This window comes from Sorex fumeus, unplaced genomic scaffold (genome assembly GCF_029834395.1).
Source record: "Sorex fumeus unplaced genomic scaffold, SorFum_2.1 ptg000107l, whole genome shotgun sequence".
Lineage (NCBI taxonomy): Eukaryota > Metazoa > Chordata > Mammalia > Eulipotyphla > Soricidae > Sorex > Sorex fumeus.
This window is the reverse complement of record NW_026606164.1, coordinates 1,818,577-1,840,632: the sequence shown is the minus strand read 5'-3', so window position 1 is coordinate 1,840,632 and position 22,056 is coordinate 1,818,577. Positions and strand designations below refer to the sequence as shown.

At 63.7% G+C, this 22,056-nt stretch overlaps 2 protein-coding genes across 2 annotated transcripts in view; one reads left to right on the top strand and one right to left on the bottom strand.

The window, feature by feature from the left end:
* LMBR1 (limb development membrane protein 1) overlaps positions 1-22,056 on the top strand; it is a 232,682-nt gene that overhangs the window by 136,804 nt on the left and 73,822 nt on the right. The window lies entirely within an intron of this gene.
* On the bottom strand, positions 1,938-9,587 carry NOM1 (nucleolar protein with MIF4G domain 1). The gene is made up of 12 exons (XM_056134819.1): positions 9,503-9,587; positions 6,850-7,847; positions 6,496-6,620; positions 5,901-6,096; positions 5,486-5,809; positions 5,306-5,416; positions 5,061-5,222; positions 4,242-4,363; positions 3,295-3,427; positions 3,086-3,217; positions 2,274-2,383; positions 1,938-2,199 (listed from the first exon to the last, which is right to left on the bottom strand). The coding sequence occupies exons 1-12, from the start codon at positions 9,585-9,587 to the stop codon at positions 2,028-2,030; spliced, it is 2,670 nt and encodes an 889-aa protein (XP_055990794.1). The 3' UTR covers positions 1,938-2,027.

Sequence of the window (22,056 nt, the reverse complement as noted above, 5' to 3'; positions counted from 1 at the left end):
AACAAAGCGCTACATTATTCCACCGGGGCCGCGGGGGAGCAGCTAGGCCGGGCCTCCCGGGGGGCCAGGCCCGGGACACGGAGGCCCCCAAAGTTTAGGAGTCTGGGGAGCCGCTGGGCCCGAGGAGGGGCTGTGGGGACAGTGACAGTGGCACTGCCCAGAGCAGAGACAGCCCAGCACGGGGGGGGGGGGGGGGGGGGGGGGTGTCACAGTCCCGGGTCCCCGGGTGGCTCCCCGAGTGCGGGGGGACCCTGTCGTCCTAAAAGGCTCCCACAGTCTCAGGTCCCCCCGGTGGATTCCATCACCCTGACTGGACCCCCATGGTCCTGGGCCCCCGACAGATCACCCACGCCCATGAAAACCTCAGGGCCCCACAGAGCAGACACCTGGTCAGAGTTGGGGTCCAGCCAACAATGACCCCAGGAGAGGCTGTTTGAAGGGTCCTGCGGCTCGTCCCCCCACGAAGGGGGCGGCTGGGCTGTACCCCCACAGGGGGGTGGGAGAAGGTGCCCGCTCTGCACTGAGCCCCGTGTGCGGTGGGCTTTGCAGAGAAGCCCTGGGGAAGAGACCCCGAACGCGCTAGTAGTGGTGAGTGGGGGGCCCGGGCAGCCTCCCCGAGCTTCCTGGGGTCTCGCCCCCCCAAGGGCTGGGTGTGGCCTGCGGCCCTGGGGCACTGACAGCTGGAGATGCTCCAAGCCCAGGGGGTGTCTGGGAGTGGGTGCTGGTCACTGTCTGGGGGCACCTCACACCTGGGCGTCCTGTGCCTGTGTGAAGCCCCCACGGAGGGCCGGGAGGCTGCGGGGGAGGGGGGAGAGGGTCCGCAGGGGCTGACGGGGCCCAGGGCCAGTCCTGTCAGGCGCCAGCCCTTTCATCAGCCCTGGGCAAACAGCATTTTTCACAGGGCCAAGGTCACCCCTGGGAACCCGCCCCAGGGCCTGTGACGGGAGGGGGCCCCCGGGGGGCACCTCCACATTCCGAAGGCGCTTCTCGCCCCGAGGCTGCCTCAGGCGGTCTAGAACCTTCTCAAACCCAGACTCCACAGCACTCACCAGCCTCCCTCGGCCCGGGGCTCGCAGGACACAGGACAGAGCCATTGTGGACGCGGAGGGCGGCTGGGCAGTGGCTGGGGCATCCTGGCAGTGGGACCCTCGCTGAGTTGTGGGTCCCTCGAAACCCTTCCGAGGCCGGCGGGTGGGCCTGGCCTGCCCTCCTCCCACCTGGCCCCGGGACCCGCATCTCCGCGGTGCCCCTTCGTGCCTCCCCTGGCCGTCCCCGCCTGCAGGGGCCGCTGGGGGCTCGAGTCACCCACGGGAGCCTGAGTGGGAGCCCCTGGCCCCGTGGCCCCCACGTCTCAGCGACGTTCGCTGTTTGCTCAAGACTGTTGCCGCCTTCTGACGGGGCCGAGCTCACCGGAACAGTGTCGGCCTTTGAACAGCTTTTGGGTCCTCAGGTCACACCCAGCTGTGCTTGGGTCACTCTGTGGGCTTGGGAGACCCTCTGGGTGCTGGGGGTCGACCCCTGTCAGAGCTCAGGCCAGAGCCCCCTGCTCCAGGTCAGCTGCTGAGCTCAGCGGCTGGGATGCTCGGGGGTGGGGGGGGGTCCTGGGTTACGTTGGGAGACACTCAAGGCTCACTCCAGCTCTGCCCTCGGGACCACACAGGACTGAACCCAGGTCAGTCGCCTGCCCTCCCCACCTACTGTCGCTCCGGCCCATTCCCTAACATCGCCTGGGAGCCGCCGACCCTGCCGCCTCCACAGGGGAGAGCCCGGCACGAGGGTGCACATTCCCCACAAGCCAACGCCCGCCCCAGGACATGCACAGCCGCCCGTGGAGCTCAGAGTGCCAGACAGGAGCAGCAGAGCGGGGCGGGGCCAAGGGGCTTTATTGCTGGGCCTCGGGCGCCCAGACCCCGGGCACCTCCAGCTGCCGGCCCGGGGCTGGGGCCGACACTCGCAGTCCACAGATGCGGCGTCTGGGGGCGTGGCGCCCATCCTCCTCCCGGGCACCAGAGGGCACGGGCTGCCCGCTACATCCTCAGCGCCGCCCGGCCCTGCAGCGCCCGCGTGCTGAGCTCGGCTCTCTCCCGCAGCAGCGCGGCCTCCTGGGGCGGCAGCGCCCTCCCGGGCCGCAGCAGGAAGTGGCCGATGAAGAGCTTCAGGCCCTCGCGCAGGACCCCCAGCTTCGGGTTGTCCGACAGCCTGGAGGGGGCAGCACCCGGTCAGGCGGGGCCGGCGGGCGCGTCCACGCCCCCGCTGCCCCGGTGGGCACTCACCTGGTAAAGATGGCCGCCAGGTCCTCGGGCTCCGTGTCCACCAGCAGCATGGACAGCAGCTTCCGCAGGAAGTGCACCCTGGGCTTGTCCAGCTCGCTGAACTCGACCACCTGTGGGGGGCGGGCAGAGGTCCTGGCGGGACCCTTTCCGGCGAGCTCTAAGCGCCGCCCCATGTCCGGCGTGGCCCCTGCCCACGTTGCGCAGACCGTTTCGGTTTTGTCCTCAGGCTGTGTCCCCAGTGCTGGGACTGTGCCTGGCCCCGTTCCTCCCGTTTCAGGGCACGGTGTTGGCAGGGACAACCCTGCCCCGCAAAGCCCCCACCCCGGAACACTCTAGGATGAGACCAAACGCTCTCCAGGCTATAAGGCCGGGACTGGGGCTGGAGCGATAGCACGGCGGGTAGGGAGCTTGCCTGGCACACGGCCGAACTGGGTTCGATTCCCAGCAGCCCATATGGTCCCCTGAGCACCGCCAGGAGTAACTCCTGAGTGAAGAGCCAGGAGGAACCCCTGTGCATCGCCGGGTGTGACCCAAAACACAAAAACAGGTCGTGACTTCCCAGTGACCACACAGGGAGCTGACGGGGGTGTGCAGAGTCACACAGACCCTGAATGGGAGCAGATGGCCACAGGACTCTGGGAGGAAGCGGCTGGACAGGGCACGCAGAGGCAGGTGCTGCCCGATCCAGGCGAGGACGGTGCGCACAGGGCAGCACCCAAGGGCGCTGGAAGCCCCAGGGGAACCGCCCAGGGCCGGTCAGTCAGGCGTCACACCGTGTTCCACGGCACGGCTGACGTCCGCCGGAGACCCACCTTCAGGATGGAGAGCGGGAGCGACTTGGTCTTCAAGAGGTGGGCCACCAGCTGGACCAAATTAGACACGTTGGTGGCCGGCAAATTCTCCAAGTCCCGGAACTTGTCCCAGAGGCTGAACTGGAAAGTGATCTGGGGGGGCGGGAGGGAGAGGGAGTGAGGCGGGGGCCCGCCGGGGAGCCCGTGCCCGCGGCCGGGGGGGTGGTCACCTGCAGGCGCCTCTCGTGGGCGCAGAGCTTGGCGGCCAGGAGGGCGTAGAAGGGGTTGTAGGTGCGCTCCTGCAGGCAGCAGTCCAGCAGCACGTGCGCCACCTCCCGCAGCTGCTGCTCCCTCAGGCCCAGCCTGCAACACGCGCAGCTCAGCATGCAGCGGGCGGGGGCGTGCGCATGTGACACGTGTGTGCGCGTGCATGTGAAGGGACAGGTGAGAGTACGTGACCGTGAGCGTGTGTATGTGCATGTGTGAACGTGCGCATGTGTGGACACGAGGGAGCCCCAGCAGCCCCTCCGATTCCTGCACTGAGGCGAGGTGCAGCCGCCGGTCTGTGGCACGTGGGGGTGTCCTTGGCGGCAGCTCTGCCCAGCAGGGCCCCCAGTCCTGAGCACCAAGACCTGGGGGGGAGGGAGCGGGGGAGAGGGGAGACCCCCCCGGGGGCACAGTCCTGGTAACAAGAGGTGCTCAGGCCAGGAAGACTCTGGCACAGGTACAGGGCCCCAGGAGGGCGGGGAGACAGCGGGCAGGCAGTGGGGAGGGCCAGCTCCTTCGGGGACAGGAGCCCACAAGGAGTGGCCAGGCAGGCGGGAATGCCCAGAACTGAGCACAGGGAACACTCAAGCTCCTTTTCAGTTGCGTGGGAGGCCTGGGGTCCCTCGGTCTGGCGCTCAGGGTGGCCGCGAGCCTCCTGCAGGCCCCCACGCCTGGCTGCGCTGCCCCAGGGCTGAGGAGGGCAGAGCAGCACCACAGGGAGGTGGTCAGCAGGGGCACCCGGCCGGGCAAAGCACGTGGCCCCCAGCCCCCGCCAGCCGTTGCCTGGAGGTTGGGCGCCAACACAACGGCCCCCAGCCGGTCACTGGCCACCGCCCACCTGCCGGGCCAGGGTGCCCAGCAGGATGGGGCGCTGGCCCAGTGCCACAACAGAGAGGCGGCGCCCACTCACCTGAGCAGCTTCTCAAAGGCGTCCAGGAAGTCCTCGCTGGCCATCAGGGTGCAGAAGATGCTTCTCCGGACGTCCGTGTTCATCCTCTGCTTCCGGGCCAGCTCCAGCATGGCCGCGCTGACCTGCGGCGGGGGGCGTTGGACACACGGCCCCAGCACTGAGCCCCGGGGCCAGGGGGGCTCCTGGGAGAACTCAGGGGCGGGACACGATGGGCCCCCCACCCCCAGCAGTGACTGTGACGGCCCCACGACCAGAAACGCAGAACCCGCTGTGGACTGGCCACCGCCCCGCTAAATGCAGCCTCGTGGAGGGGCGGGCGCTGGGCCCTGCAGAGCCCACGCGACGCTCCCTCACTTCGGGGCCATGTGGCCCTTGTCCAGGCGCTCTGAGAATCCTCTAGGGGCGCCAGGGCGTTGCGACAGCGGCAAGGGCATTTGCCTCGCATGCAACCAACCCTGTGTGGTCCCCGGAGCCCACCAGGAGCAACCCTTGAGCACTGCCGGGTGTGGCCCCCACATCGAAAACAAACAAAACTCCCAAAGAAGGGATCCTTCTAGGACGGAGAGAAGAGCTGTGGGCTGGGAGGCCGGGGTCAGCCCCGGGCACTGCGTGTACCCCGACACCACTGAGACACAGCCCCCAAAACACTGAGCTGGCCAGATCACGGGCAGACACGGCCAAGCTAAGGTTTCCACAGAAGCCTGTGTGTGTGTGTATATCTGTGTGTGTGCATCCGTGTGTACGTCTGTGTGTCTATACGCGTGTCTCTGTGTGTGTCCGTGCCTACTCCGTGTAGGAGTGAACGTGCCAGGGTCCTACCGTTCCTGCCTGTGGCTTCTGGGGGCTCTCCCGGGCGTTGTCCTCGATCATGGGGGCCCCGCTCCACGCAGACCCCACAATCCACCAGCGCCCGGTCTGCTCGGCGTGGAGGATGTTGTCCCAGGAGACACGCAGCTGCGTGTCCGAGCCGGTGCTGCGCACCTGCCGGGTGCGGGCGGGGCGTGAGGCCGAGGGTTCCCCCGCCCCAGGCTCGTGTCCGGCTCGGCCAGGCCCCGCGGACTCACCAAGGTCCTCTGCAGCTTCCGCAGCCGCTCCACCGGCTCGGGGTCGTAGCCCGGGACCTTGCGCACGTCGTTGTTCTTCAGGGCCAGCATGGCCTCCAGCATGAAGCGCACCTGGGGGGGGCGGCGTCAGCCCGGGCCACGTCCCCAAGCCCACTGCCCACCCCGCCGCGCCTGCCTCACCCGGCTCTGCTCCTGCAGCCGCGCGTCGGCGCCGCCGGCCTTGCGCTGGGCCTCCGCGATGAGCTCCTTCAGCGCCAGGGCGTCGTCGCGGCGCAGCGCAAAGCCCGCGGCCCGAAGCACCAGCAGCACCAGCTCCACGTCCTGCTCCGAGAACGCGTCCAAGAGCCGGCGCAGCACGTCGAAGACCAGGCGCGCGTGCACCACGCGGAAGTTGTAGAGGTGCGCCACGAGGCTCAGCAGGTTGGCGCACTCCTTGCCCGGCGTGCGCGCCCGGTACGCGGCGTCGAACCTCCGCACCACGGCCTCCAGGAAGTGCGCGCCCACCTGGGGGGGACGGACGGACGGCGGGTCCCGCAGGCTGCGTGCGCGGCGGGTGGGCCGGCGGGCAGCGCGCGGGGAGGGGCGGGGCGCGCACCTCGATGCCCACGGTGCAGTGGAGGACGCTGACCAGGAGGACGTGCTCCAGCAGCAGGCGGCTGGGCGCGGCGGTGTCGGGGGCGCACACGCGCAGCAGGGCCTCGGTCAGCGTGGCGCTCACGTCCCTCCTGCTGTGGGCCATGTACAGCTCCTCGAGCTGCGCGCTGATGGACGCCACGTTGGGTTCGCTGAGCCTAGGGGCCGGCGGGACAGACACAGCCCAGGTCAGCCGACCGCCATGGGGGCTCGCCTCCGGGAGACCGCCCGCTCTGTCTGCTGCCACAGGAGCTTCTCCCTTCCCCCGGGAAAAGGTGTCTGTGACGCTGCACGGGGCCTCCCGGGAAGTGTCGCTCTGGCGAGCAGGAGCGAGGGCAGCCCAGGGCTGGCCAGGCTGAAAGCCTTGGAGGTGAGCCCCTCGGAGACCTGCAGGCGGGTGCCAGGAGTGCCCATCCCCAGGGACACCCGCCGATGCCCACTGGCCCCTCTGCAGCTCGTCTGGTTCTGTCTGGGATCACACCTGTGATGCTCAGAGGCTTCCGTGGCCTGCCCTCGGGAGTCACCCCCTGGTGCTGCCTCTGCCGCCGGCTGCTCACCTGTTAACGAGGCCCGTGACCCGCTTCCGCAGCCTGTCCAGCTCCTCCTGCTTCTGGGCATCCGCCCTCTCTGCTGCCCGTCTCACGGCGGGCGGGACGTACTTTTCGTCATTCCCAGAGAGAGTCTGCGGGAAGGACCCGGTCAGTCATTCAGCCACCGGCAGGACCGTCCTCCAGGGGCACCCCCTCCCCCCATCAGCGTCAAGCATGAAGCAGCCCTCGGCGCCTCTCAGCAGAACCTCCCCCACCCCTACCCCACCATGCCCAGGCTGAGGTCACAGCCTCCCTCCAGGACCGACCCCTCCCCGCGCCGGCAGCTGGCAGTCACCCCACACGTCAGGTCCCCCAGGGTACCTGGTCTTTGGGGGCCCCGTCCTCCAAGCTGTTCCCCTGGTCTTCGTCTGCAAAACGAACTCTCCGGGCGGGCCGGGGCCGGGGGGCTTCCCCGGGGTTTCCGTGGGGTTCCTTCTGCAGCTTCTGGCTCTGGGCCCCGGGCCCTGGGCCAGTGTCCAGCTTGCTGTCCTCGTGGTCGCTGTCCTCGGGGTCGCTGTCCTCCTGCCCACTGTCCTCCCCTCCATCCCCGCTGTCCTCGTGGTCGCTGTCCTCCCCACTGTCCTCCTGCCCGCTGTCCTCCCCGCTGTCCTCGTGGTCGCTGTCCTCCTGCCCGCTGTCCTCCCCACTGTCCTCCCGGCTGTCCTCGTGGTCGCTGTCCTCCCCTCCGTCCCCGCTGTCTTCGGGGCCGCCGTCCAGGAGCGCGCGGTGGGCGCCCCCCTGCCGCCCCTTCTCCTCCTCGTCCTCGCTGTCCCCGTAGAGGCCGCAGCCCGGGCCGGGCCCCAGGACCCCCAGGACGTAGTCGAGCCCGTCGCGGGCGAAGCCGGGGGGCACCGCCTGGGGGGCGTCCCTCCTGCGGCGCTTGGCCAGCCCGAGGCGGCGCTCCAGCCTGCGGATCTCGCGCTCCTCCTCCGCGTTGGCCGCCAGCAGGGCCCGCTTGCGGGCGGCGGCCGTCGCGGGGGTCGCGCGGGTCGCGGGGGTCGCGGGGGTCGCGCCGCCGCTCCTGGGAGTCTTCTTGCTCCCGGCGCTCCCGGGGGTCCTGCCGCTGGGGGCGGTCTTGGTGCTCCCGGGGGTGCCGGTGCTCCCGGTGCTCGCGATGCTCCCGGCGCTCCTTCCGCTCTTGGGAGTCCCCGTGCTCCCGGCGCCCTCGGTGCCCCCGGCGCCCCCGGGGGTCCCCGCGCCGCCCCCCGCGCCCCCGGCCCGCCGCGCCTTCCGCAGGCGCCGCTTCTCCCTCCGCAGCGCGCGCCGGTCCCTCCCGCGCGGCCGCCCCCGCGCCTCCCGCCGCGCCCCCGCGCCGCCGCCTTGCGGGGCGGCCCGCACGAGCTCCCGCACCGCCAGCCGCAGCCGGCCCGGCGGCCCCGCGCCCGCGCCCGCGCCCCGCCGCCGCCGCGCCCCGCCGCCCCGGCCCCGTGCGCCCCTGGGCGCCGCCATCGCCGCGCGCCCACTTCCGGGGCGGGGCGGGGCGGGGCGGGACTTCCGGGGCAGCGCGGCGCGGGCTCCCCCTGCCGGCCGGAGGGCGGCGGCGCGGGCGCGCGGGCGGGCGGCGGCGGCGCGGCGCGGCGCGGGCTCCCCCTGCCGGCGGGAGGGCGGCGGTGCAGCCGCATCCGAGCCCAGCCTGGCCTTGCCTGGACACCGGCTCTGCAGGTGTCCTGGGGGCTGGACGGGACCGGACTGGGCTGAACCGGGCGTGCGGTCTGGGGCTGCTGGTCGCGGCTGTGGGAGCGCAGCCCAGCCCGGCCCGCAGCGGTGGACGCTGCCCCTGGGTGGGCAGCAGCTCTGGGGTCCACCCCGGGCTCAGGACCTCGTTCCCGTGCTCGCCTCCTCCAACGCCTTGAAGGCGCGCTGGCTGTCACCGGCCCCCAGGGCTCCCCGCGCCTGCAGTGCTCAGCTGACTCCCCGCTCTGTGCTCAGGGCCCGTCGCTGGAGGTGCTGGGGGCCCCGGGGTGCCAGGACTCAGAGCGGGGTCAGCGGCACAAGGCAAGTGCGGTGTCCCGGTGTTGCCTCTCCAGTCTGGGTTCACAGACGTTTTTCCCCCTGGTGCCTTATTAATTTCAGACACTGTCTTTCCCAGACAGAACTAACGTGGCCCGTCATAAAACGGGGAAGTTTCCATAGGTGCCTTGTGAAAGGCAGCAGCCACGGGGCTCTCCCCGCGAACAGACAGTCGGCCTCTGCCCTTCTCTGCCTGCCATGATGTGTCTGCAGCACCAGCCTTGGGTCTGTCTGGGTCAGAGCCGGGCTCCGGCAGACGTGTGTGTGGGTCTCAGGGAGGAAGCTGCCTTGTCTCAGCCCTGTGGGCTTCCCTCTGTCGAACGGGCAGCGTTTGGGTCGATGCGAAACCCCCGAATCTGCCCACTGGATTCAGCACTGCAGCAAACGCCCCGGGGTACACACAGGAACATGCACGTTTGCACACTGCACACCACCACACACAGAGCAAAGACAGACATGTGTGTGCGTGTCCGTGTGGACACACATCTGCGTGCACACACACACACACATGCGCATGTACACGTGGGCAGATGTGCAAAGCACATGTGTATGCACATGTGGGTAGACCCGTGACACACTTATACACATAGATGCGTACGTGTGTGTGCAGGCGTGTGTGCAGGACCGCACAAGTGCTTCCCAGGGTCATCATTCTAGACTCTTCCTCAGGAAGGCATCACCATTGTAGAGAGATAACAGTGCCAGGCCCACCCCTACCCCAAGCTGGTGTCTTGGCTGGGCTGGGCACAGGACTTGGCGTCCAGGTCCCGAGACGCTGCCACAGGGCAGCACATACGCCCTTCCCTTCCCGGGGACTCGGCGTGGGCTGGCAGGGAGGGAAGGGGGCCTTGGCAGCGGCTTCCTGCGTGCAGGCGAGTCCCTGGCGCGGAGCTGACACATGAATTAGTGAGCGCAGCCCCCGCTGGGCACTGAGGCAATGGTCTGAGGCGGGAGCGAGTCGCACCCCTGTGTTCCTCATGTCCAGGGCAGCTCATGCTGATGGCCTCGGACCACGCCAGGCACACCACATGGACATGGGCATGCCACATGGGATACAGGGCACGCCACACAGACACGAACACGCCACACAGACACGAGCACCCCACACAGACACAGGACATACCACACAGATACGGGCATGCCACACGGGATACGGGGGCATGCAACGCAGACACGGGCTACTCCACACGGACACAGGCCGTTACACACACGACACAGGCTGTTCCACATGTGAGACAGGCTGTTCCACTCATTACTCAGGGCACCCCACCCAGGACACAGACCACTCCACATGTGACACGGGCTCCTCCACACGTGCTCCTGGCCGGGCTGAGTGTGGCGTGGGCTGTGGGCTTGTGACCCTCAGCCCGGAGAGGAGAGAAGAGGCCGCAGGACACATGTCTGTGGGCGAGTGTCCTTTCTCGGCCCCGGGGCCCGTTTCGCAGGTCCGTGCCTCCACACCCCACTGGCCCCAGCCTGGGCCTCCATGCCCTCAGGCCCACCCCACAAGCCGGTCTGGAAGGTTCCAGATCAGCACGGGCGTTAGGACGGGAGCAGCTGGGCTGGACAGATAAGAGGCAGGAACTCGTCCCGCGGGGCCCCAGCATGGCCGGGAGCCAGCCCTGGGCACCGGGTGTGGGCCAGACGCCGAAAACAAGAAACACAGCCGGGACGTCGGTGTCCAAGCGGGGGGCGGGAAACGACGCGGAGAGTCAGGCGTCCAGCAAGTACAGCCCCAGCACCCGATACTGTCCCCGAGCACTGAGCCAGGAGCACGCCTGAGCACCGGGGTGGCCCCCAAACACACAAAAGGGAGGGACGGGAGACAATCTGTGGAGTCCGTGGGACCCTCCCAAGCTCAACGTGGCTCCCCCCTCTGGGCCCAGAGTTCCCCCTCACACACACACATACACACACACACCGTAACATGCACACACACCATACACAGTGTGTATGAACCAGCCACACACATGTATATGACCCATGTATGCACCCCACACATACCTCAGACCAACAGACACACAACAGAGACACAGACACACAACATACATGCACAGCCCGCACATGCACCCCACATGTACCCCAAACCTTACTCAGACACACACACAGCGTACTCACACACAGCACTTTTCATTTATTCGCTTCATTGTTTTTCCTGATTTTTTTTAAAAACCGGGTTTACGGGGCTGGAGCAACAGCACAGTGGGTAGGGCATTTGCCTTGCACGCGGCAAATCTGGGTTTGATTCCCAGCATCCCATGTGGTCCCCTGAGCACCGCCAGGGGTGATTCCTGAGCACAGAGCCAGGAGTAACCCCTGCGCATTGCCGGGTATGACCCAAAAAGAAAAAAAAATAATAAAAACCTGGTTTACAAAGTTGTTCATACTCAGTTGTTTCATTGTTCCAATGTCCCATGTTCCCACACAAATCCCACTATCAGGTGACCTTCCCACTACTGTTGTCCCCCGTTCCCCCCCATCTGTCCCCTTGGTGGGCACAAAATAATTTATTGTAGGGGCTGAGAGATAGCACAGCAGGTAGGGCTTTTGCCTTGCAGGCGGCCAACCCAAGTTCGATTCCCAGCATCCCATATGGTCCCCTGAGCACCACCAGGAGTAACTCCTGAGTGCAGAGCCAGGAGGAACCCCTGTGCATCCCCGGGCATGACCCAAAAAGAAAAAAAAAATTAAGAAATCCAAAATCGCGCGGCCGCAATAGTGGCTGCACGACATCATTTGATTCTTGTAACCAGCTGTAGAAAACAAATTGTTTCACAATGCCTTTTCAGCATGTCTGATTTGGGGGTATAAACTCTAAATAATAATGGTGCATCTTTTGTCGAAACAATGAATCTAATCAAAGTAGATAGAGTGTTAACTAGAATTCATCTGCCTCACAGGCATTGGGAGGGGTCGGAGGGGGGTATATTGGGGTTCTTAATCACTTGATCACTTTTTCATTCATTCATTCATCATCCTGTTATTCGTCGATTGCCTCGAGCAGGCCCCAGTAACGTCTCTTTCATCCTAGCCCTGAGATTATATTCAAGGCTCTTTAGGAGAATGAGACCCATCATTGTTACTGGTATTTGGCATATTGGGTACGCCACGGGGAGTTTGCCAGACTCTGCCCTGTGGGCAGGCTACATTCGATAGCCTGCAAATTTGTCCAAAGTAGGAATGAGATAATAAGGCCCTCCCGTTGATCGTCGATTTGCTCGAGCGGGCCCAGTAACATCTCCATTGGAGACTTTGTTGTTACTGTGTCTGGCATATCGAATACTCTCGGTAGCTTGCCGGGCTCTCCGAGAGGGGCGGAGGAATCGAACTCGGGTCAGCCATGTTGGCCGCTTGTAAGGCGAACGCCCTACCCGCTGTGTCCAGGAATGAGATAATAAGATGTCATAAAAAGATGTCCTGATAAGATGTTGCGTGGCTGCAAATGCGGCCGCGCGGTTCCGGGAGCTGGATTTTATAGTCTCTCTCACTTGATCACTTGACTTCCCTTTAATCGTCGATTTGCTTGAGCGGCGCCAGTAATGTCTCCATTTGTCCCTGTCGCGTGCTAGTGTAGCCCAATGGCTCCTGTTCGTTCTAGGAACACGAAGAGCCTCAAATCGATTGTTCATGATCTTGATGAAGAAGTCTGACCATCTGGTAGGTGGGCGGCCACGCAGTCTTTTGACATCCCGTGGAATCCAGTCATTAACGGCTCTAGTCCAGCGGTCATCTTAAATCTCATTATGCGACCAGCCCATCTGATTTTTGACACCTTGGCAAACGAGACAGTGTCCCTGATTCTTGATCGTCGACGGATGTCAGAACTCCAGATTCGTTCTCTCATTTGAGTGAAACGTGATATTCCAAGCATGGCTCTTTCTATTCTTCTTTGGGAGACCTGAATAGCCTTCTCATCCTGTTTGTGTAGGGCCCAGGTCTCTGAGGCATATGTTAATGCAGGAAGAACAGTGGAATCAAAGAGATGTGCCCGGAGCCGGAGGTTCTTCGTCCTCTTAGCTGTTTCTTCGACTTTCTTGAAGGCGTTCCAAGTCGCTCTCTTCCTCCTGCGCAGCTCAGGTGCCAGGTCATTTGTCATGTTGACTTCTCGACCTAGGTACACATAGCTGTTGCATTCGGATATGGTCGTTCCATTGAGAGCGAATGGGGCATCAGGAACGAGGCTGTTTCTCATAAACATTGTCTTCGTAAGATTCAGCTGTAGTCCTACCTTTCCACACTCACGGTCAAAGTCGGCCAGCATTTGTGCTGCTTGGCTGATGTTTGGTGTTATTAAAACAAAGTCATCAGCAAAGCGGAGGTGGTGTAGTTGCCGACCATCTATCTTCACTCCCATTCCTTCCCATTCCAGTCGTCACATGATGTTCTCGAGGGTGGCACCGAAGAGTTTTGGTGAAATGGTATCACCCTGCCGCACCCCTCTCTTGACATCAACAATCACTTCTTTGTAGAATGGTGAGATCCTGGTAGTGAATCCGCAATACAGCTCACGGAGGATCCTGATGTATTGGGCTTGAATGCCCTGATTGGCTAGGGCTTCAATGACCGCTTCCGTCTCAACAGAATCAAAGGCCTTCTCTAAATCAATGAACGTTAAACAGAGTGGCATCTTGGGGTTCTTGGTGGTGAAAAATAAGTACTGGTGAAGGGAAATGTGTTTGAGCATTGCATGACCGAGACTTAAACCTGAAAGCTTTGTAACTTTCCCCACAGTGATTCAATAAAAAAAAGCAAAAATAATAATAATTTATTTTATGTTGCTTGTCACACCCAAGTAGAAAGTGAAGTGACCATTTTGGTTGTAAAAGAAATTTTGGGAAGTCGTTCTATCACGATGAGGTCGCCAGAGTCTCGGAGGGTTCCTGAGCTGTTTGTCACTGGCTGAGTCTTTGGACAGACAGACAGGCAGTAACCTCAGGGGGCCATCTCTCACTGCGCCAGGGAGGCCCTCTCGGGAGCAGAGTGTGAATTGTGGGGCCAGGAGAAGTTCGACTTATTGGTTTTGGCTTTTGGGCCACGACTGGCGATGCTCAGGGTTGACTCCTGGCTCTGTGCTCAGGTCACTCCTGGCGGGCTTGGGGGCACTTGGGGTGTTGGGATCAAACCTGAGTTGCCGTGTGCAAGGCGAGAGCCCTCCCCACGCCTGGCGGAGTTCTGGGGGCTCTGGGCCTGCTGGGAATCACCCCACTTCCTGGTTTCCCCTTCCCACCCCTGCCCCAGCCGCCAGCCAGCCCTTCGCACCCCCACTTGCTCCTCACAGCCCCCAGGGTCACCTTCCAGGTCTCGGGGGCCCCTGGCAGTGCCCGAGGGGACCTGTGGCCTGTGGACCGCAGGGCAGGGTTGGCCGGGCCACCCTGGGTCCAGGGGGTCTGCGTGGCACTCCTCGGGACTTGAGTGGGTCCTCTCACCCTTTCTCCAGGACAGGGAGACGCCCCCTTGGGGCTGACGGTGGCATCTGTGGGGGCCGGCGGCCAGGGCGTCTGGGTGTGGGGTCCCATCCACAGCACGCCTGTGGGTCCTCACGGAGAGGCTCATGTGCCCAGGCCCATGCCAAGCCCTTGCCTGCTCCTCAGACCCAGCCGGTGCTGCCTGCCTGGCCCCACTGTCCCACAGCCCCCGGCCACTCAAACCACGCGGGACTGCTGACCGCCCAGATGACCGAGGCGGCCGGCTGACAGCAGCTTTATTAGGGGCCGCGCCGGGGTCGGGGCCTGGAGTTGTGTGTCTGGCACGGCGTCCTCGGAGTAAATCTCTGTGTCGGACGCATTGTGTCTCAAGTCAGCTGCCGGAAACAGACGGTCTACGCCCCCGGCCGTGAATCAGGAGCCGCTTAAATCACCGCTCGCATCACCCGGGTGGTGATCCCCGTGACAGGTGTGGCCCCTGTGACCCTCTGCGGCCAGGATCACGGGCTCTGGCCACTCTCGCGAAGCCTGCGGCTGTGACAGCGATGGGCGAATGGACAGACACTTGAGGGACGCTGGGGCCGAGAGTCTGTCTCCTTCTGCTCAGCGGGGCAGGGAAAGGCGCCTTGGAGCCTCGAACCCGGGATTTGGCCAGGCAGGCCCCCCAAGCAGATCCATGGCACCCGTGGGGGGCCGGCACAGCACAGGGGCGCCCGTCTCCTTCCTGCCAGAGTCCCTGCGCAGCTGACAGTGTGGGACCTGGAGCCACGTGGCCGTGGCCTGTCCCAGCCCAGGGGGTGCCCCGAGGGGAGCGAGACGTGGACGGAGGGCCGGGCCTCCTCCTGGCTCGTGGGTGCGATGCTGCCCCGGGCTCTGCTCTTACCAGCAGGTTTGTCTGTGAGGCGAGGGACAGCCCTGGGAATTCTTAGCCCACCAGGTGGGGGTTGGCTCCGCCCTGGGCTGCTTTTCGGGGACCGACCCCCAATCCCCCATTGGTGCCCAGGGGCGTCGAGGGGCTCTACTACCCCTGGCCCCTGTGTTTGCTTCCTTTGGGCCCCACCCAGGGGCACTCAGGAGACCATGCAGGTGCTGGCAGCCTGACTGGTCCTCCCCCAGTGCTCGGGGCTTCGAGTTCTCGGGCCAATCCAGTGAGGCTGGAGGCCCGGGGCACCCCCAGTGACAGGGGCACAGACCTGCCGCTCCGAGCTTCCCACTCGACAGCTTGTTTCTGTTTGGGGCCATGCCTGGAGGTGCTCACGGGGCTCGCTTCTGGCTCTGCATCAGAGGTCACTCCTTATGGGGTCTGGGGACCATCTGGGGTGCCGGGGACAGAACCCGGGTTGACTGCATGCAAGGCAGGTGCCCTCCCCGCAGTGTTATCGCTCTGGTCTTTCACTTTATAGTGAAACATTTTTAAATTTAGGGCCAAAGCGAGAGTAGAGCGGACAGGACACTTGCCTTGCACCCGGCTGTCCTGGGTTTGAGCCCACTGACACAGCGAGTGTGTGGCGTGCAGATGAACTCAGTTAGTCACCTGAAATCTTGCCGACGGAAAGGTGCCGGTCAGAATTGAGAACGGAGTGGTGAGGACAGGATGTGGCTCAGGTTAAAGGAGGCCCCAGACCCGTCTTCTCTCTCTTTCTTCTTTGGGGGGGGGGCACCCCCTGATGCTGACGATGACAGTTCCCACTCCAGCCGCGCGCCAGGCAGGCGCCCTCCCCCTTTCTCCTTCAGACCGTCAGGCACGCTCACCGCCGACGGCAGGGCCAGGCAGGGCTGCATGCCCAGAGAGGGGCCGAGGGCTGGCCACAGCATGGACAGGACTTGCTGTCCCAGACTGCTCAGAGCCGGGCGGGCCGGGGAAGCCAGGATGGGACACTGGGACAGGGACGGGTGCAGAGCACAGGGGTCCGCCCCGCAGGTGGCCGTGACTGGAGGCCGAGGGAGTGTCCTCGGGACAGAGAGAATGCAGGGGGGGACCTGGCCTTCGTCCAGGGAGACAAACCGGGGGCAGGGACAAGATCCAGGCCGTCCCTTGGGGCAGGGAGAGGCCTGGGGGTGTGGGGAGCACCCAGCCACCCCAACTCTACCATAAACTCTGACTTTCCATCTTCTGAGTCTTGTCTATATATATTTTCTTTTTTTAATCGAATCACTGTGGAGACAAAAAGCTTTCGTGTTTGAGTTTCCGCCATACACTGATGGAACACCCGTCCCTCCCCCAGGGCACGTCGCCCACCACCCACGTCCCCTGTACCCCCCCATGCCCCCATGCCCCCACGTCACCCCCGCCTCTGTCTCTGTGGCAGACAATTTCCCTCTTTGAGTTTGTATGCGAATCCTTCAGACAATTCTCAAGACCCCCGTGCAGGACAGTCTGCTCCCGTTCGAACACCATCTGGTCCCCTGAGCACCCCGGGGATAATTCTGGGGGCAGAGCCAGCACGTGCAACCCCTAAATCAAAAAGGTTAAAGAAATTATTTTCAAATTTTAATCATAATTCTCTGGTATGGTGGTGAGGTACACTAGGCGTGACAGGGCTGGCTTCCGTCACTGTGCCCCCCACGCCCTCGGGCATTTGCTCTTCACTGTTTCCTGACATCCGGTGCGGGAGAGACCCCCTGCCCTGGCCGCTCCGCTCCCTCCGACTGACTTAGCGTGACTGTCTCTGACTGTGGAGGTGACTGTCTCCCTGCGTGCCTGTGTCTCTGGCTGTGGGGCTACTCTCCTCCGTGAGTGGAGGGGAGACCGTCTCTCTGACTGTGAGGGTGACCGTTCTCTGACGCTCTTCTCTGACTGTGCTCGATCTCGGCTGCCAGTCACCTCAGAGAGGGCTTTCTCAGGTGACAGAGTGCTCAGCACCGTCTGTGAGTCTGACAGAGCTTCTCTCCCGTGGGGGCCCCGGGCTGCCGTGTGTGTGCAGAAACCCGGTAGGTTCAGCTTTGAGGCGATCAGGCTGGAGCCGCCAGGTCCGCAGGAAGTCACTAGCGGCCAGGCTGAGTGCTGGCCCCCCCGCCCACCCCCAGCTGCACGTCCACTGCCTCCGACTCAGCTCTGGTCTCCTTTGCACAGAGACCTGCCTCTGAAGCCGTGTGCTCCCCTCCCTTCCTCCCTCCGCCCCTCCCTCCCCTCTGCCTTCCCTTCTGCCTGCCTGCCTTCTTTCTCCTTCCTTCCTTCCTTCCTTCCTTCCTTCCTTCCTTCCTTCCTCCCTCCCGCCCTCCTTCCCTCCCTCCCTCCCTCCCTCCTTCCTTCCTTCCTTCTTTCCTTCCTTCCTTCCTTCCTTCCTTCCTTCCTTCCTTCCTTCCTCCTTCCTTCCTCCCTCCCTCCCTCTTTCCTTCCTTCCTTCCTACCTTCCTTCCTTCCTTCCTTCCTTCCTTCCTCTCTCTCTCTCTCTCTCTCTCTCCTCCCTCCCCCCTCCTTGCAACCCTTCCTTCCAATTCTTCCTCCCTTCTTTCCGCTCTTGGCCCCACGACCACTCCTGACAGTGGCCGGGCCCCTGCAGGCAGAAGGCAGAGCAGGCGCCCACCCTGTGAGTCTCCCCCAGTACCGAGGCATCCTTCTGAGCAGCAGGGCAGCCCTAGACAGCGGCGAGTGCGTTTTGTGTCCAGTGCCCTGCTGCAAAGCCAGAGGGGTGGGGGGCATGAGGCTTCCACACCCTTTCTCTAGGCCAGCACAGGGGTCACTGCTGGCCTCGCGGTTCCCTGGCTGACAGACTGGGCCGGGCTCTAACCTGGCACCAGGCTGCGAAGCCTCTCGGAGCCACAGGTTAATCGATGAAGGCGGGCGGAGCAGGCCCCGCGCTTAATAACTGCCGAGCGAGATGGACGAGGGTGTCACTCTGCCAGGAGCATCAGAAATATCGCCACCCTCTCCTGGCGGCTCAGACAGGCGCGTCCTCATTTCTCTCGGGCTGCAGAAAGCCTCTCATGGCGATTCTGAGCTAAGAACCCAGTAAATCACCACGTTGCTGCCATCGCGGCCGCCGCGGGCTCTGTCGCGAGCGTGACTGCGCGTGGCATCTCCAGCCCCGCGCGTGCTTTATTTCTGCACAGGTCACACGGGGCAGCTGGGCACCAGCAGCGTGTGTTTATTTTATTAGTTAATTTGGCCAAATAGTAAATTATGGCAGAATTAGAATAATTCCTCCGCTGCCGAGCGCTGCCGTCAGAGACGGACCCTCTCCCTGAAGTGTGGCCTGACACAAGAAACATGTCAGAGTGGCCCCGGCCGTGCCCTCTGCTGCCCGCTCCAGGCGGCTCGCGGCATCGGGGGCAGGGTTTGGCCCTGGTTTGCTCCTGCCTCTGCCTCCCGGTGGCATCATCTGCCGCGTCAGCGCCCGGACAGGCGCTAGAGCAGGGAGGGTCCAGCATGACCTCAGGGCCAAGGGCCTGGGGCCGCACACTCACGCACACACACGCTCCACTCACCACATGCAAGCACAAATCCCACTCCTGGGCATACACGCACACACGAATACTCATGTACACACTCATCACGCACATGGGCAAAGGCACGCATGGACACACAGGCACACACGCGTCTGTGTGGGACCTGGCCCCCAGGGCACAGCCTAGAGCACTGGGCAAGACCAGGTCAGACCCACACGGGATGCACGCACAGGCACACACGCATGTACTCAGAACTGCATATACAACATGGCTCACACTCGTAACACAAGCACAACACAATCACCACCCGGAGAAACACACAAGGCACCAACACACAAATACACGTGGACACACGCAGTAGACACACAAACACCACACACAGGGACACACATGCACACACCACACTTAAGTGTGCAGACGGTCCTCCGTGTCATGCCAAGCCAAAGGCGCAGCGGGTAAGCAGAATCCTGGCCCCACCCACCCCCTCAGGTTAGAAGTGGGATGGGGCTATTACGTGAGCAGTGGGTCTCAGTTTCCAGAACTTTCCTCAATTCTGCTGGCGAATCCAGGCTTGCTCCAGCCGCTGCCAAGTCTCAGCTCTAAGGCTACTTCACACACACTTTCTCGACCAATTTAAGCTCCCCCCTTCCGTGTAAAGCATCTCTGTCGTTTAAATTCTCTGTGAAAGTTGCAAGTTGGCTGCGAATTTCTTCGACATGTGCGAGCTCTTCCAAGACAGACCCGAAGGGTAAAGGCAGGCGGGCCTACGAGTGGGACCCAGCCGGACCGGTGGGCGGTGGTGGCAAGGTGACAGAGGTGACAGGTGACCATGAGGTGGCGGTGAAGAGGGAGAGGGTGGCCAGGGTGCGGTGAGCGCTCGGCGATGGTGTGATTATAAACGGTGGCGAGGGTCCCGTTAGGATTTGGCGACGGTGAGACTGTCAGCGAAGGTGGTGACGGTAACGCTATGATGGTGGTAATGAACAGGGTGGCGTGCTGGAGAGGAGCGTGGCGAGGAGGGTGGTGGCAGTGGCGACGGCAGTGAGAGCCTCCCGAGAGGGGCCGGGAGGGAATCAGTGGCGGCGCCATCCATCCAGGCGTCTGACTGCATGGGAGGAGACGAGGGGCAGGCCTGCGGGCCTCTTAGGATGCAAGTCTGCAGGGAGGAGAGGCCGTGGGTGGCAGGGGATGCCCAGAGCCCCAGGACAGACTTGGGCAGGGACTGCCCACGCATGGGCTGGCAGCCAGAGACAGGCAGCTTTGCCAGGGCAACCTGTAGGCAGAAGCGGGTGTGAGGGAGGAGGTGGGAGGGAGGAGGAGAGAGAGGGGGAGAGGGAGAGGGGGGAGGGGGAGGGGGAGAAATATGGGGGAGAGAGGGAGGATTAGAGGGAGTGGGGAGGAGAGTAAGCGAGACTGCGTGGGCACTCCTGCTCTTCGGCTGACCTGCCTGGGTCTCCTGGGCAGTGCTAGGGGACCAGGCGCCCCTCCAGGCGGTGGTACCAGGTCCCCTCAGCCCCATGGGGCTGTGCCCCAGTGCTCCTGTTCTGCAGGGCGCCTGGACCACGTGTGCTCTTGAGGCGGCGAGAGCAACCGCTCTGCTCTCTGATGCAGGGCACTGACCGGCTGGTCCCTGGGGAGGTGGCCAGAGCCAGGCCAGCAGCAGCAGGGGTGTGCCCAGCTCAGGACCTGGGCGTCCCTGCAGGCTGCCCGGTTCCTCCCAGTTCCTCCCGGTTCCTTAGGCTCTTTAGTTTCTGAGGCCACGCCCTGCAGTGCTCAAGGGCGACTCCTGACTCTGTGCTCAGGACTGACCCAGCAATGCGGGGGCGTGCCGGGGCTCTCTCTGACGCGGAGCCTCCTGGTTCCGGTCTGTAGGGGCTGTTGCTCAGGCAAGCCCCCCCAACAGCCCCTCCTCGCGATGTGAGGCTAGCACACCTGCAGGCACGTGGGCACCCAGAGGCTTCAGGCACCATCAGCAATGCCCGAGTCGTGAGAAGAAAAACAGCAACTCAAAATTGCAGAGATACAGGAAATCTAAATTAATATATATCATAAAAATCACTTGAAAGCAATTTGTAGGTTTTCTTGCTTTCAAGGAATTCTCAACTAGAGATGCCAAGAAGCACAGCAGATGGAAATTGAAATGACTTTCTTATAGCCCAAATATGTCCAAAAATAAAGTAACAAAATTTGTGAATTTCGTTTTTCGTGCTTTTTGGACCACACCCAGCAGTGTTAGGGCCTGCTCCTGGCTCTGTGCTTGGGGGTCACTCCCAGCAGCGCCAGGGGCCCACGTGGTCCCAGAGGGCAGACCGGGCTGTCTCTTGAGCATCTCTCCGGCCCCTCGGGTTCCGTTTCGTAGCAGCAGCAGTAAAATAAATTCAACGCGGGAAGGGACTGAGTCACTGACTGGGCTGTGGAGGAAGGGCCCGGGCTCTGGCTGGCCACAAGGGCCCTTGCAGGGTCTTCATGCCGCCCGGAACCAGCCACTCATGCCTTGCTCCAGGCTATCTCTGCTTTCCAGGGGGCACCTCTCCTAATCAGACCCAGAGAAGCCGGGGCTCTGGGGGTCTAGCCAGCGTGCACCCCGCAATAACCCTGGCTGACCTTGTATCTACTTGGGCCGCTTGGCCCTCCCTCCCTCCCTCCTTCTTTCCCTTCCTCCGCTTTCTTCCTTTCCTTTTTCTTTCTTTTTTTTTTGCCACACTCTGCCATGCTCATGGTCACTCTGGGATCATCACTGACCATGCTCCGAGGACCTTATGGGATACTGGAGATCGAGTCCGGGTCAGTTCCTTGCCCGCTGCCTGTCACTGGCCCCAGAGCGAGCCTTGCAGTGGACAGCTCTGCTGTTTTTTTTTGGGGGGGTTGTCACACCTGGCGATGCTCAGGGGACCATATGGGATGCTGGGATTCGAACCCGGGTTGGCCGCGTGCAAGACAAACGCCCTCCCCGCTGTGCTATTGCTCCAGCCCCGTGGACAGCTCCGCTTGCCCTTGCCCGGCGCAGTGCCCGGCGGGTGCTCAGTGGAGCACCGGGTGTGGGCAGCCGACAGCGGGAGGGGGCACTAACTGGGGCTGCAGTAAGGGCTTCCCTGCCGCCTGGCCCGAGAGCGCACAGTCCCGCTGGTCACACGCTGAGACCATCCAGGCTCGCCCTTCCCACACGCCCCCCAGCTGGACGCCGACCCTGCCCGACTCCGCCCCCGCCCGGGTCCCGCCCACATCCCCGCCCCGCCCTAGCCCCGTGCCCGAGCTGCGCCTGCCCTGGCCCCGCCCACTGGCCCCGCCTTGTCCTAACCTCGCTCCTCCCTAGCTCCTCCCTACCTAGCTGCTCCTGCCCTAGCTCCGCTCTGCCCGCCCTAGCCCCGCCCCGTCCTAGCCCCGCCCCTTTCTAGCCCCGCCCTCTCGAGCCGCACCTACCCTAGCTCCGCCCGTCCTAGCGCCCCTCCTTTCTAGCTCCGCCCCTCCGGAGCTGCACCTGCCCTAGCTCCGCCCCGTCCTAGCGCCGCTCCGTTCTAGCTCCGCCCCTCCGGAGCTGCACCTGCCCTAGCTCCGCCCCGTCCTAGCGCCGCTCCGTTCTAGCTCCGCCCCTCTGGAGCTGCGCCCGCCCTAGCTCCTTCCCATACTAGCCCCGCCCCAGCCCTAGCCCCGCCCCACCCTAGCCCCGCCCTCCCGAGCTGCACCTGCCCTAGCTCCGCCCCGTCCT